This window comes from Phalacrocorax carbo, chromosome 5 (assembly GCF_963921805.1).
Source record: "Phalacrocorax carbo chromosome 5, bPhaCar2.1, whole genome shotgun sequence".
Classification (NCBI taxonomy): domain Eukaryota; kingdom Metazoa; phylum Chordata; class Aves; order Suliformes; family Phalacrocoracidae; genus Phalacrocorax; species Phalacrocorax carbo.
The window spans coordinates 38,740,977-38,754,262 of NC_087517.1; the positions used below are offsets into that span (position 1 = coordinate 38,740,977).

Here is a 13,286-nt window from a genome sequence, read left to right on the forward strand (position 1 = left end):
TGTAATTCATGAACATCACTTATTATAATTGCCAACCTGATAAAGTTTCTTTTAACCCTCACTGTGTGACTGCGCTGGCTGTCATTTCTTGTAGTGCTGTCGACATGCTTCCACGAAGCTGGGTTTGTTTGATCTTTTGCTCATCTGTCTCTGCCCTAACTATGTAATGGGAGTGACATTACTGGGAAGTTAAAACCCCTGACAGAGATACTCAGAGAGTGACCGAGCATCTTTGTGATGGGCAGGGAATAAAATCTGTTTTGTTATTCCCAAATAAATATTGTTTATGTACTGCAGAAAAACCCTTCTTATTGATCACATTGCCACAGGAGGGAAACGTACTGCCAGCTGAAATGGCATTTGATTCAGTGTTCCTTGACTGGGTCCCACGGGCTGCCAGAAAAACAGTATACTCCTGGTCAGGTCTGGTAAACAAGGAGAGACAGAAAAGGAGGGAGGGCGGGCTACACAGAGCCAACAGTCTGCCTGCCACACTAATTTTCACGGAAACAAGATCAGCAGTGCTGTTCTTTGATGTGAAAATAAAACCCTCACAAACCCTCATGAACTGAAAGGTTATATCTGAAAATTCAGTCACTCATCTGAAATTTGTGGTCTTTATGATTCTCTCTCTCTTTCCTTCCCTTCTTCAAAATTGGGGATAGAAGGCACAGCAGGACTGCGCTATGTGCAGGCAGCTCTGCAAGACTTGGCTTCTGTCTGGTCCTCCATTTGCCTGCAATAGATATCTGCAATTTCAGTTCATAAGATCATCCCAAATTATACCAATTTGTGTAATGATTCAGTAGTGGAAATAAACATCCACCAGCTCACTAAACTCATTTCACTTATGATATAAGCCAGGCTAAAAATTCCAGACTCCAGTGGGAAGACACAAAGTCCATCCTTTCTTTTGCTCACCTATTGTTTGTCTTCAGTGCACAGATTACTCCATGGAACAGGGTTTTTTTTCCTCATGTATAGCCTCTGAGCCCTCATGTGGTCCATGTACTCCTTTTACCTAATGACTTTTTCAAAGTGTTTTTATGAGGCATGTGAAATGAGTTTGTTTCACCACTATGAACAGTTTCGTACCAAATATAACTGTAGTCTTTCTGCTACAGATATTTGTCTCCTCACTCATAGAACTAAGAGTTACTGTCCCTTCATCAGAAATTGTAAGAGTATTCTCAAAAGCTAGTCCAATAGAAAATTATTTTTTCAAAACCTTCTCCAGCTAATTCCTACTTAATTCACATACTGGTAACTAAAAACTTCTTAAAATTCAGAGGAATAAATTTTTATGTAATCCTCTAAACAGAAGATTAAGAAAATTATACGGGCTGTAATTTCAGGTAATTTGGACCACAGATCTAAAGACTAGTTTAAGCGCAGCCTCTTTGCTTTAATAAGGAATGATGCGTTGCTCCTGGGCCTAGCAGTCACATGTGCTGCAGTCATTGTCTGGGTCAAGAACACAGTCCTACTAACAGGAAGCAACTCTGAGGGCTCTGCTTATTCATAGGCGGTGTTTGCATGATGTTTAGGATGTTTTGTATGTAAATCATGTCAATACCCTGCATAAAAGCTGGAAAATATGTTCCAGAGACTGGTGATCTCATTTGGAAGAGCTATCTGAGGGACAAAAGGACTCAAATATATCTTGTTTGTTCTGGCTTTGAGCTTGCAGAAGCTTTTCCTTCTTTTTCCAAACCACTGCAGCTGTGGTGAGATTGCCGAGGGCGTGCCTAGGATTATTAGGCTGTGGTCAGACAATCAGAAGAGGAACAGCTTCAGGGTCTTAAGATATCACTCTCCTTGAAGTTGCCCACTGTGTCCCCAGTAGAGCTGGTAGAAACACACACATACGGTTTAGTGCAAAGTCTGTCTTTAGTTTAAACTGATAAGGGAGGAAGGAATAGGACTTTCAAGTCAGGTAACCAGACTTTGACCTGAAGCAGACCAGGAAGCTCTCATGTTTTGTTCCACCAAACCTTCTAAGGGCGACAACTTCTGCCAAAGTGAGAATGAGTTGTTCATGAGACAGAACTTTTTAAGCCTCTCCATGGACATCCTCCATGTCTTGTCTGACCAAATTTGTCTTCTTCCTCTGCTCCTGTAAGGTCAGGCGATAAACCTTCACTCTCTTGGTGGTGCAGAGCTCCTCCAGGGAGATCCAAGGAAAACATCTAGAGAAAAGAATGTTGTTTTCCTTTAGATTAATGCAGGCCAAAGGCAAAATGGATTGTAATAGTGAATCTTCAACGATGTGTACCAGATATAGCTGGACGTTGCTTAAATAGGACATGTAGCTCAGTGGATTCCAGTCTGTCCCACATAAGCAGCTGCCTGATTTAAAAGAAGTCCATCTTCAATTTTAGTTGCTATTGTAACCATATGTCTCTCAGACGTAGTTCATTCAGCTAAAATGGTTTGTGACTGCTGTCTGCTAAATGACCAATTTTTAACTGTTTGGATGAATACAGTGCTTTGTTAAAAATGAGGGGAGGGTGGAATTTTTATATTAAGCAGATTAAATGGTCAGTTGAATGGTAGAATGAGATGGTATGTAGCCGGGTATGTTTTATTGCTAAAGATTCTTTTACTGTAGATTTTCAGATATTTTGTGCCAAGATATTAAAAAATAAAAAGCTGTGTTTCTATATATATACATATATATAATCTACATTTACTTGTCTTTTTCGTTTGTTAGCCACAAAAAGACTTAAGGCTGCAAGTGTTGAGTGTGGGGCCTTGTTCACATAACTCATGCATCCATTATGTGAATGGATCCTTTGTCACTTTGTGTTTGTTTTTTGTTTGTTGACTTAAATTGAAATTAAAACCAGATGACAAAATTGTGATGAGGCTGTGGAGTCTATTTGGGAGGAAAAAAAAAAGCTTTTAAAACATTGTCCTTGAAAAAGGAAAAGCAAACAAGAAGGCTTTTGAGCTAGGAAGCTGATATTCTTGCCTTTATTGATGTGGCAAAGGATGCAGAGAAGTGAGTGTTGCTCAGTGGGATGCATCAATCAATGACTGAAAACTGAAATCTACAGTTATTTATATTTAGATGCTACCTGTGCGTGGCCAAGTCCTGAATGCCATGACTCCACCTCCCACCCTTTCCTAAGCCCCAGAAGCCACAACCCAACAGACACGTCCCCCCCATCCTTCAAAGACAGTATTGATCTTTGAAGTGACTGTGCCATTAGTGGTTGGTTGGTTGGTTTATTTATTTATTGATTTAGTTAAGTCACAATTGCCAGGACACCTGCTAGTTATACAGGGTGCTTCTGTGCTTGGCCTAATGCTGTCAACATCTAACAGGGTGGCAAGTGTGCAGAGTGAGCCAGGACAGCAGAACCTCCTTCTGCAGCAGCCCCTGGGGCGGAAGAGAGGCCTACGGCAGGTGAGAACATGGGGACCGAACACACCTTCTCTCCTTCTCTATGAGTTGGTTTGTTTTTTTCTCATCTGTGTCTGGCTTGAAATGATTTGTGGATGTGACGTGTCCCTTTTACATAATTTGTGATATACTAGTGCAGTCTGCTGAGTTAGCAGGAACTGTGGCACAGGTCGTAGCTGTGAGGCCTGACAAATCCCTAAGAGAGGAAGTGCACTTTGTTTTGAATTCCCCAATACTCTCCTCTGCAGGCTTTTTTTTTTTTTAATAAACAATAGTTACATAAACTGCATTGCATTACATTTGGTATTGAAACTGAAAAGGCACAAACCCCCAAAGTTCATATGAAAGAGATGTCTGAGCCATGGAAACCTTAGAACATGTATCTGCTAAAAGTAGGGTGAATGGACGTCTAGAGGAATAGACAATGATGATCTATTCTCCTTACAGATGAGAAGTTGTGCAATATGTGAGCATACATCAGCCTAACTCTTTCTTCCAACGTTTAGCTTCGACGACCACTGCTGTCACGTCAGAAAACTCAAACCGAACCTCGTAGCCGTCATGGAGCTCGACTTTCAACCACACGACGGAGCATCCAGCCAAAACCAAAGCCTAGTGGTAGGGCACTGCTGCATTTCCAGACCAGTACTTCTTATTTGAAAGTAGAAAATACTATGTTGTTGTTTTAGCTTAAAGGAAAAGACAGTATGTCGTTAGTAGCCTATATTAAAGTGAAGTCCCAGCAGTTTTATCCTTTCTCCCAGTAAGTGGATATCCTATCAAAAAATCCTCCCCACAAAACACTTTGATGGTTTCCCCAAAGTCTTTCAAGGTGAAACTGGAAATGGACAGTGAATTACCATTCTTCCTAAAGAGGTGGAGAATTTAGGGGACAGGTGTCCTCTTTCAGGAAGCCTTGTCCGAAACCTCCAGATGTGCAAATTTTGAAGCTGCTATTGAGAGTAGTTGAAAGGGAATTTCCCATCATTTGTAAGCTTAGCAGTGCAGAGCTTCAAGAGTTATATATGGAAATTGATATAGGACTGTTCTTGTCCGCACTATGTTTCCAGGGGTCAGCACTGCCAAGCAGAGCAGGGGGCTGTATTCTGTTCCATTTGAAGTGAGCTGGTAACTTTGGAGGGAACACCTGGAAGAGCAGAGGTTGCTTGGGAACTTTCTGGGTTTCTAACCACTCAGCCAGGACTGTGCTGAGGCAACAGTGCTGCCAGAGATGTTTGAAACATAAATATTTAAAAGCAGTGGCAGGGATATCAGTTTTACTGTTAAGTTTTAGTCTAGCTGTCTTCACTCTGTGCTGTTCTATTATTCCCAGATTGCGGATTCAGTCTGCAGGAATGGGGGCAATCAGCTGCCCTCTTTCCTTTGTCAGATTTCCTGTAAAACCTTGGGCAATTCCCTTATATCTTTGCATCTCACTTTTCTTTTTTTCAGTTGAGGGCAGAAATGCCTAACTCACACGGGAATTCTATTCAGTATATTACTCTAGGATGGAAAGATGTCATGGGTGGCATTTATCTCACCAAGCCATGACAAAGATAGGTCGGGTGACTAGTCTTCACGAGATCCCTGTCTCTTGCTATGGCTTTAGAGGAAGCCCAGGGTAAAACGTTTTTAGATTAGACTCCAATTAGACAGCTTATAAAGATGGAATGAATCACAAATCCTGTTTTAGTTCTAAAAACTCCAGGGATCCTCTCTTTTTTTCTTGTCGCATTTTCCTTCCCAAATTGTAGCATTTTAATACTCAGTCTTCTGGGCTTTGTACCCTTCAGCAGAGCAGAAGCGGTCGGTGACTTTCACTGAAGCCCAGCCTGAGACAGCAGCTGCCTCCCCAGGGGACCCATCGGCTCCAGCAGCCCAGCAGCAGGGCTGCAGCCGCAGCAGCCCCCAGGCGACCAGCAAGCAGGAACCGCTAAGCAAACCTGTGCTGACTTCCTCACCTGCCATCGTTGTAGCTGATCTCCACAGCCAGACCACTGGCCAGGTAACGTGACTGATGGTTTTATCACGTGCACCTGTCTGCTGCCGCTTCAGAGTTGCAGGGCAAATTTATCGGGAAATGCCTGATGCATTACAGTGCAATAACAGAAGCTGGCGGGTGAGTGAAGACAGCAAACTCTTCTGCATGTCCGCTCTTCAGACTGAGTTGGCTGTCCAACCCTCTACTTTGGTAAAGCATTCACTTCCAGATCTATGCAACCTTTCCATCCTCCTGTCACATACAGTAGTAGTCCTTCCAGACCTGCTCACCAGTGCAAGTTTTCATCAACAGGTTTTTACAGCTTGAGAAATGCATCCTTAAGGAAGGACTCTTTCAAAACCTGAGGATTGTTTTAGCAAAAGATTCATATTTCAAAAAGAAATTGCTTGTCCAACATTTTTCTGTGTTGGACACTGCTGAGGACAGTGCAGGGACAATCACATTCATCCATCCCTTCAACACATCAGTGACACTGAGATAACTTTTGTGTGCCCGATATCTAGTGTCTTTTGGGGGTTATGTCCTTTGTCATGAACAAATGAAAGACACCTGTCTTGAGAACACACTAAAAAAAAAACAAAATGAGGAAGCGTTAATGACTGAAATCAGATAACCTTTCTGATCGTTGCTACAAATTTGGTTCGCCAGCAAAAATATATCGTTATGGCAAAAAGTTAGAGATCTTTAATCTGCAAGTGCCTGGCCCTTTATAGAAAAAGTATTTCCAAATGAGAAAATATTTTATAGATGTTCCCTTGATTTTTTTTTTTTTCCCCTCCCCCTCCCGCTTTCTCCGAGCCTGACCATCGGCTCTCCTCAATTGCAGAGTGAGGCACTTTCTGCTGAGAAGGAGAAGGAAAAAGAGGAGGGCTTGGAGTCCCGGCCAACAACAGCACAAAGCACCCCACCCACCCAGCTCTCTGACACCGAGGACTACGCTGGCCTCGAGACCACCAGCCTGCTGCAGCACGGGGACACTGTCCTGCACATCAGTGAGGACAACGGGATGGAGAACCCCTTGCTGGCCACTCATTTCAGCTTCACACACGTGGAGCTTGGGGAGACGGATGTCGATTTAGATGAATCTCATGTTTAACTCTTGGGGAAGTGCACTAATGAGAGGAGGAAGAGAAAGCATAGCTTCTCCTTTGAGTTCCCTGCTAACTAGCAACTAATTAAAAGAAAGAGCACTTTATTATCCAAAAGTAGAAAATAGCTAACAGCCGGTTGCTATAGACTGGCAAATTTCTGTTTAAGAAATCTCTTTCAGTTCAGGAAGACCACAGGAACAGAGAATTTTTAGAAAATTCTCAGGGTAGGGGTGTGTGGGCAAACTGGCAGCCATGTACTGTGCTCAGCGGCCTCGTTGGGTAAGCAGGCTGTTGTGCTGTGTGAGACAGAGAAGCCTCTTTTGAGATTGTGCCCAAGATTTATTTTTGTAGCATTTTTGCAAGGAGAGCTATATAGTAGCTGAATCCAAGGCTCTTACACCTTGGTACTGTCAGTGAAAACACTGACAAAAAGTACCAATCTAAAGCTTGATTTTCACAAGCCTAGGACCATTGTTTCTAACTTGCAGAGCAATGATAAGCACCGTGGAGCAATTACTTTTTTTTTTTTTTTTTTTTTTTGGCACCACAGACTTTAGTTAAGTTTACTTTCGTCTGTTGGTTCCATTCCACTCTGTAAGATATTGCTCTTGTGCTACAAAAATATTTGCTCTGTAAAACTAAATACAGTACATACCGTAAGAAGGAATGCACGTGCTGTGCACAGATATAGATGGGCAGGGGGTGAGTGGTCTGCAGATGGTATAAATAGCCCACGCTGTCCTGCTTAAATGTACTGAGTAATTCATCTCCACAGCTTAAAAAAACCCCAAGAAACCACATCTGGAATGTGTGGACCTTCTGGTACCTAGCAACTGGTCCACTGATGCTGTCATATGTACTTAGATATAATGATTTAAAGTAAATATTTCTATATGGTATTTTCATGTTCCTATCTATATAAATATAAATATATATGTACATTGTAAACAAAAGATGGATATTGCAGGGCAGAAACTTGATGAAAGAATCTATTTTTGGCATGTTGAGATTGTATTTAAAAAGGTGCCATTTTATGTATGTAATGTTCATGGCTGCAAGTATTAGAGAGATATATATGTAACATTTATACATAGGTGGAGATCCCTGTGGGGGATCAGCTGAAGTCACCACTGAGTTATGGGCTACGCTGCAGCATTATGGAATTACACTGAAATGTGAATTTAGCCATTAGCTGCTTACGGGCAAACTGCAAAACAGCTGTGAAACAAACCATGAAATCATAAGCAACGCCCAAAGTTACCCTGTGCTTTGGGAATCATATGCTGCCTTTTTCAGCTTACACTAGGAGAACTAGAGTTTATAATCATGGCATTATTGTGCAGAGATGAAAAATGTTTTAGATCATCCTGAAAGTCTGTAAAATGTGCTAATTACCAGTTTGGCTCCTGAGGGCTTGTAATTTGGATGCACGCGTCATAAAACAGCCTTACTGAGGAGACAGACAATATCCTCCTATCCATCTCCAAAGAAAGGACTCGCATCTCTCTTCAACAGCTCTGAAATAGCTGTTTAAAATACTGCCACACAAACGACTGCCTCGCTGCTGTAGTGCAGCATGCGGTTTTTAAAGTTGCATGGAAAATTAACCATATACCTGACAGCAGGTTTCAACCTGCTGAAACCCACAGAGCCTTCAGGCTGTGCTGCCTGGTATCTGCCAAATGCTCAAATTTGACGGGGGCTGTGCACACCAATCTGAGGAGGGAATGCATGCACATTAAACCTCTGAAGATAGCAAAAGCCATCCTTCTCCCTGGTTCACGGGTGTTGAGCATGCTCTGCTTCTACTGCATTGCTGAGAGGTAGAGCCTCTCAGCACCTCTTGGGAAAAGCAGGGCTGAAAAGGCAAATATTTTTATAGTACACCACATATATATATGTATATATATATACATGTGGTTCACTAATGCAACTTTAAAACGAACACAATTTTGTAAGAGAGGTGGTTGGGTGACGATTGCAGTGTCTCGATCCGCTACTCAGTGGGCGTCCTGAATGACACACTGCTTACTCTGCTGGCCAAAACATGCTGTCCCACTTCTTATCTCCTCAGAGCATGGGAGCCAGCACCAGCTACCTATAGGAGTCTGCTTTGGATTAGCTCTTAGCTTGGAGGTCACTCAAAGAATTGCTAAATTCCAGATGCTAAGTTTTATTATTAACAGTGACGCACAAACGAGAAAAAACACAGCTTCACTTTCAGATCCCAAGGTAGGCTGGGTTACTGGCAGTCGGGTGGGGGAGGAGAGTTTTAGACGTGAGCTGAGTAAACGGCTGGGACATAGCATGTACAGAATTCATGGTGCATTTTACAGAGTGACCTTTTCTGCTGAAAATGAGAAGGAAGCATCTTTCTTAATGAAAAGTAGATGCCTCACCATGGTTCTCCACTCTAACAATGAGAAAATGACTGTGATTTCCTTCATTTAATTCAGTATATGTATAAATGTTTCCGTTCAGGTTTCCCGCTGTCACCGGTGAACCCACAGTAGTAAGCCATAGCAAGGAGTAAAATGCCTCTTTTTAATGTCTACCCTGCTAGAAATCAATGCAGCTTTTAACTGATGTAATCCGCAATTTAGTTTTATTCAGGTGGCTGGGCAGATGGCTTTTGAGTTTTGTTGGATGGTTGTTGAGATTTGGAACAGACAGGCAGACCAGTCAGTCTGTTTTTCTCACGTGTTTTACTTTCGTATCGGTTGCACTTAATACTGTACTAATGAGGTGCATACGATGTACTTTAGCTGGTTTGTGCTTTCCTCCGTTATCTCTGTAACAGAACTGGTATACTTCTGCTGTGAAGACAACCAATGCTGCTTAGCGTTAGAGGCCTTAAGTGCATGTCACGTCCAACACACGTCTGGGCTGTGCGAGTCTTGTCAGTGTGTCAGTCCCGTTGCCTCAGCATTTTATGCAAATGTTATCCCAAGGACTAAATACAGAGGAGTCTGACAGCAAAAGGACAGAGTTCTGTGTTTAAGCCTGTTGCGCAACGCTGCGTCAGTCTTCCTTTCTAAAAGGCTTTGATACCTTTGATTTGAGATTATTTTATGCCAGGATACAGGCAGCTTCGCCTCATGCCTCGCCCCAGCTGGCCAGGCACCTGCCGGCCCCCAGCCTGCGGGAGAGTACGGTGCGGCAGGGCGCGAAGTAACACGGCTGCCTGGAAGCGTGCTTCGAGGGTGACAAAATACACTTGGTTGCGGAGTTAAAAAAAAAAAAAGAAGTCTGTCCAAACCAGACGGAACAGCCGGGCTCCCCGGCCTCAGCGCGGCGCGATGCCCTCCCACAGCCGAAGATGGCGCGGTAGGGCGGGGAGCGGGCGCGCGCCCATCCCGTCAGGCCGCGCGGCGGCGCATGCGCGGGTCGAGGGGCGGCAGCGATGGCGTCGGGGTGCCGGATCGGACCGTCCGTCCTCAACAGCGACCTGGCGGCGCTGGGCGCCGAGTGCAGCCGCATGCTGGACTGCGGGGCCGACTACCTCCACCTGGATGTAATGGACGGGTAACGGCCGGGGGCGGGCGGGGCGGGGGACGCGGGGGGCGGCCGCCCCGGGGGCGCGGGAGGGCGGCCCGTCCCGCCCGGCCGGCTGTAACCTGCGGGCGGGCGCGTCTCTCTCTTGGACCCCCAAGACACTTTGTCCCGAACATCACCTTCGGCCACCCTGTCGTGGAGAGCCTGCGCAAGCAGCTGGGCCAGGAGCCCTTCTTCGGTAAGGGGGCGGCAGGCGGCGGGCTACGGCCGGGGGCGCGGCGGGAGGCGCTTGCGGGGCGTTGCGGGAGCGGCCCCGGTGTTCGCCCCCCCTGCTGGGAGCGGGCACCCGGCGGGGGCCGGCCCGTCCTGCTGCCTCACGGGCTTAGGGCTCTTCGCTCCACTCCCCTCTTCCAGACATGCACATGATGGTTGCCAGACCAGAGCAGTGGGTGAAACCGATGGCTGTCGCTGGTGCGAACCAATACACCTTTCATCTAGAAGCTACGGACAATCCAGGGGCATTGATAAAAGACATTCGGGAGAATGGGATGAAGGTGAGGGGAGCGTAGGCTTGGAGTAGCGTGCTGCGCTCAGCTGAACTAACCACCCTGTTTCTGGCAGCAAAAAACCCATCGTTGCAGTTTCAGGTGGTCGGAGATTGGTGCGTCCAGCCCTAACCATCTTTGTGCACAAAGTCAGCCTTCGTTTTAAGAAAATCAGGAGCCTTTATTTAAAGCAGGCTGTTCTTACCATGCTTACGCAACCACGTAATTATTTTCCTAGGAGTTTGTACCCAGCTCCAGCCAATCTTGCTGCGGTTGTCATCCTAAGGTACGCTTGGATTTGTCTTGCCTCTCCTGCAGGTTGGCTTGGCCATCAAGCCTGGCACTACAGTTGAACACTTGGCACCTTGGGCTAATCAGATAGACATGGCTCTGGTGATGACAGTAGAACCTGGATTTGGAGGGCAGAAATTTATGGAAGACATGATGCCAAAGGTAAGTTTCTCTTTCCTTATTTATTGAGCATAAAGCCACTTAACAGTATGGACTGTAGCAGTAAGGTGAATAAACCTTGTCCAGGTGCGTAAGAAGCTATAGGTAACGGTAGCAGCTGAACATGGATCTCTGTGCCAACCTTTTTATACTGTGGCTCAGGTTCAGTGGCTGAGGACACAGTTTCCCTCGTTGGATATTGAAGTGGATGGAGGAGTTGGGCCTGACACCATCCATAAGTGTGCAGAGGTAAGAGGCTGAAGCGGAGCGGCATTCTCAGTCACTGTGCTGAGGCTTAGTTGTCCCTCAGAAAATACAGCTTAGGAGGAATTGCATTTTGGCTGTTAGTTTCCAGTGGAAACAGCACATTTAATAACCTTTTAAAGACCTACTTGAGGTTTAATCTTGTGCCTTTTTTAACAGTGGCTACTGAAGCCTCCTGTAAGCTAGAGAAGCTGTTTGCTTCTTGTACGTTCGGGTAAATGGGAGCAATGATTAAGAAATTACCTATTTGGGGAGGAGCTGTCTTTTGAACTCGATTTGTGGTTGTAGTTAGAAGTACGTTACCTGTGTCCCACAAACAGCGCTTGTTCGCCCACCAGCCTAGAATTCACTACCTCCTTAGGTGTGTTTACAGCAAGAAAACTTTCAGAAGTGGATGTGTTCTGTGTTATTGAGTGGGTGTTTGATGTCTTTCAGGCAGGTGCAAATATGATTGTGTCTGGCAGCGCTATTATGAAGAGCGCAGATCCGAGATCTGTGATCAATCTTCTAAGGAATGTGTGTTCAGAAGCAGCTCAAAAGCGCTGTCTGGATCGATGAGACCTACCCAAGCAGTGTTCAAGAAGGCTCTGTGCATGCAGGAGAACCCTTGTTTCTCGTGCGTAAGGGAGAGCTGGATGAGCATTAATTACGGAAACTTGTTGCTGCTGAACAGAGGAATCATTCCTTCGCTGCAATGAAGCAAGCAGCAGTGAAAAACATTCTGGCTGTCTTTCAGGGTTGGAAATGCAATGGTTTGAACCTGTCTCTTGATTCTGTAGAGGCTAATTTTATGACACGTTACAACGCTGACTGGGTTGAACTAAACTTCAGTCAGATTTTTGCTTGCTAGAAGAGTGTAGCATCACCACAAGCAGTCTCTCTTGTGGAAGACTCAGTCAAGCTGCCTTCTGCTGTCTGTATTTTGTCATTTGATCTGTGCATTCCTACCAAATTTTTCCAATATCTGCATTAAATGCCCCTCCCTTGGTGTAGTAAGTCTCCTTTAAGCTGTCAAAAATATATGGGTTTGGGAGTAAGTTTGGGAAAAATGCAGTTTAAGGGGACTAAAAAAATCCCATGGATGCTAGAAATGTTCCTGTGTTTTGCTTTTAATGCATAGAAGTGCTTGACCTACATAAGTCAGGCACAAAACAAGTCAGTGCAGTGTCTTTACCAGGTCACAAACTGGAAAGTATCTTCTCATTTACCTTTCAAAGAGCCAGTTAAGACAGCTGTATCTGTCATTCCTGGAAATGACAGGATTCCGTGGAAGAATGTTGTTTAAAAACCCTACAGAGAGTTAAAAACCTTTTATCTTAACCAACAGCCTCCTTGGTTTGTAGATCTGCCTGAGTAAACAATTAAGATAGCAACATACAGCAGTGTTATCTACCGCAGTGATTTCAGTGTATGTAGGTCGAAATGCTCTGCGTGGAGATGGCTCTGTAAAATGCCTTAATGCTCCTCTTAGTTATGGAGCCAAATATTTCTCATACCTTCACTTTGCTCCTGCTGACTTCCCAGCCTGGCCTGTTCGGGCATGTGAAAGGTGAGAGTTACAACCCGCTAGAGGGAGTCTCCTTCCCTGGAGACATTCAAAACCCGCCTGGATGCGTTCCTGTGCCCCCTGCTCTGGGTGTCCCTGCTCAAGCAGGGGGGTTGGACAAGATGATCTCCAGAGGTCCCTTCCAACCCCTACCAGTCTGTGATTCTGTGAGACCTGAGCAGGTCATTTTAGTTAGATCTGCCTCCTGTGGCTCTGATTAGTATTGATGACTCCTTTCGTATTTCATGGTATTGTGTGGTTTTTTCCCCCTTTAGGTTGTAACTACAGAAGGGCTGCAAACAGTCTGCTGCCCCAGGGGAACAGGCCAGAAGCCTCTAGAACTGCAGCCAGTCCCTTTCCACAAGGCCAAAGTCAAATCTGTTGTCCTTGCAGCAAGGCTGGGCATGTGTCACCTACAAAGTGCTGACACAGCGTGACAGTTGATGCACCCCCCTTTCTTCTAAGCCCAGGACCTGTGAGGTGT

The 13,286-nt window shown here is 45.0% G+C and overlaps 2 protein-coding genes across 3 annotated transcripts in view; both read left to right on the forward strand.

The window, feature by feature from the left end:
- UNC80 (unc-80 homolog, NALCN channel complex subunit) overlaps positions 1-7,290 on the forward strand; it is a 134,508-nt gene extending 127,218 nt beyond the window's left edge. The window contains exons 62-65 of the mRNA XM_064452092.1: positions 3,331-3,412; positions 3,916-4,027; positions 5,203-5,414; positions 6,238-7,290. Coding sequence (XP_064308162.1) covers positions 3,331-3,412; positions 3,916-4,027; positions 5,203-5,414; positions 6,238-6,507 — 676 coding nt within the window. The 3' untranslated portion in view covers positions 6,508-7,290. The remainder of the gene's footprint in view (positions 1-3,330; positions 3,413-3,915; positions 4,028-5,202; positions 5,415-6,237) is intronic.
- A 2,578-nt stretch (positions 7,291-9,868) lies between these two features.
- On the forward strand, positions 9,869-12,248 carry RPE (ribulose-5-phosphate-3-epimerase). 2 transcript variants are annotated; one of them, XM_064452091.1, is made up of 6 exons: positions 9,869-10,027; positions 10,156-10,235; positions 10,412-10,551; positions 10,861-10,995; positions 11,155-11,241; positions 11,692-12,248. In XM_064452091.1, the coding sequence occupies exons 1-6, from the start codon at positions 9,906-9,908 to the stop codon at positions 11,812-11,814; spliced, it is 687 nt and encodes a 228-aa protein (XP_064308161.1). In that variant the 5' UTR covers positions 9,869-9,905; the 3' UTR covers positions 11,815-12,248. The 2 variants fall into 2 exon arrangements, with proteins under 2 accessions (XP_064308161.1, XP_064308159.1); XM_064452089.1 differs by having other exon boundaries at positions 9,872-10,016.
- Positions 12,249-13,286: the final 1,038 nt, after the last annotated feature.

Excerpts from the sequence above, each read along its gene's own strand:
- RPE (XM_064452091.1), top strand. The coding sequence starts at position 9,906 with ATGGCGTCGGGGTGCCGGATCGGACCGTCCGTCCTCAACAGCGACCTG. Across the intron at positions 10,236-10,411 it reads GGGCCAGGAGCCCTTCTTCG|ACATGCACATGATGGTTGCC; the intron begins GTAAGGGGGCGG and ends CCCCTCTTCCAG. Across the intron at positions 10,996-11,154 it reads TGGAAGACATGATGCCAAAG|GTTCAGTGGCTGAGGACACA; the intron begins GTAAGTTTCTCT and ends ACTGTGGCTCAG.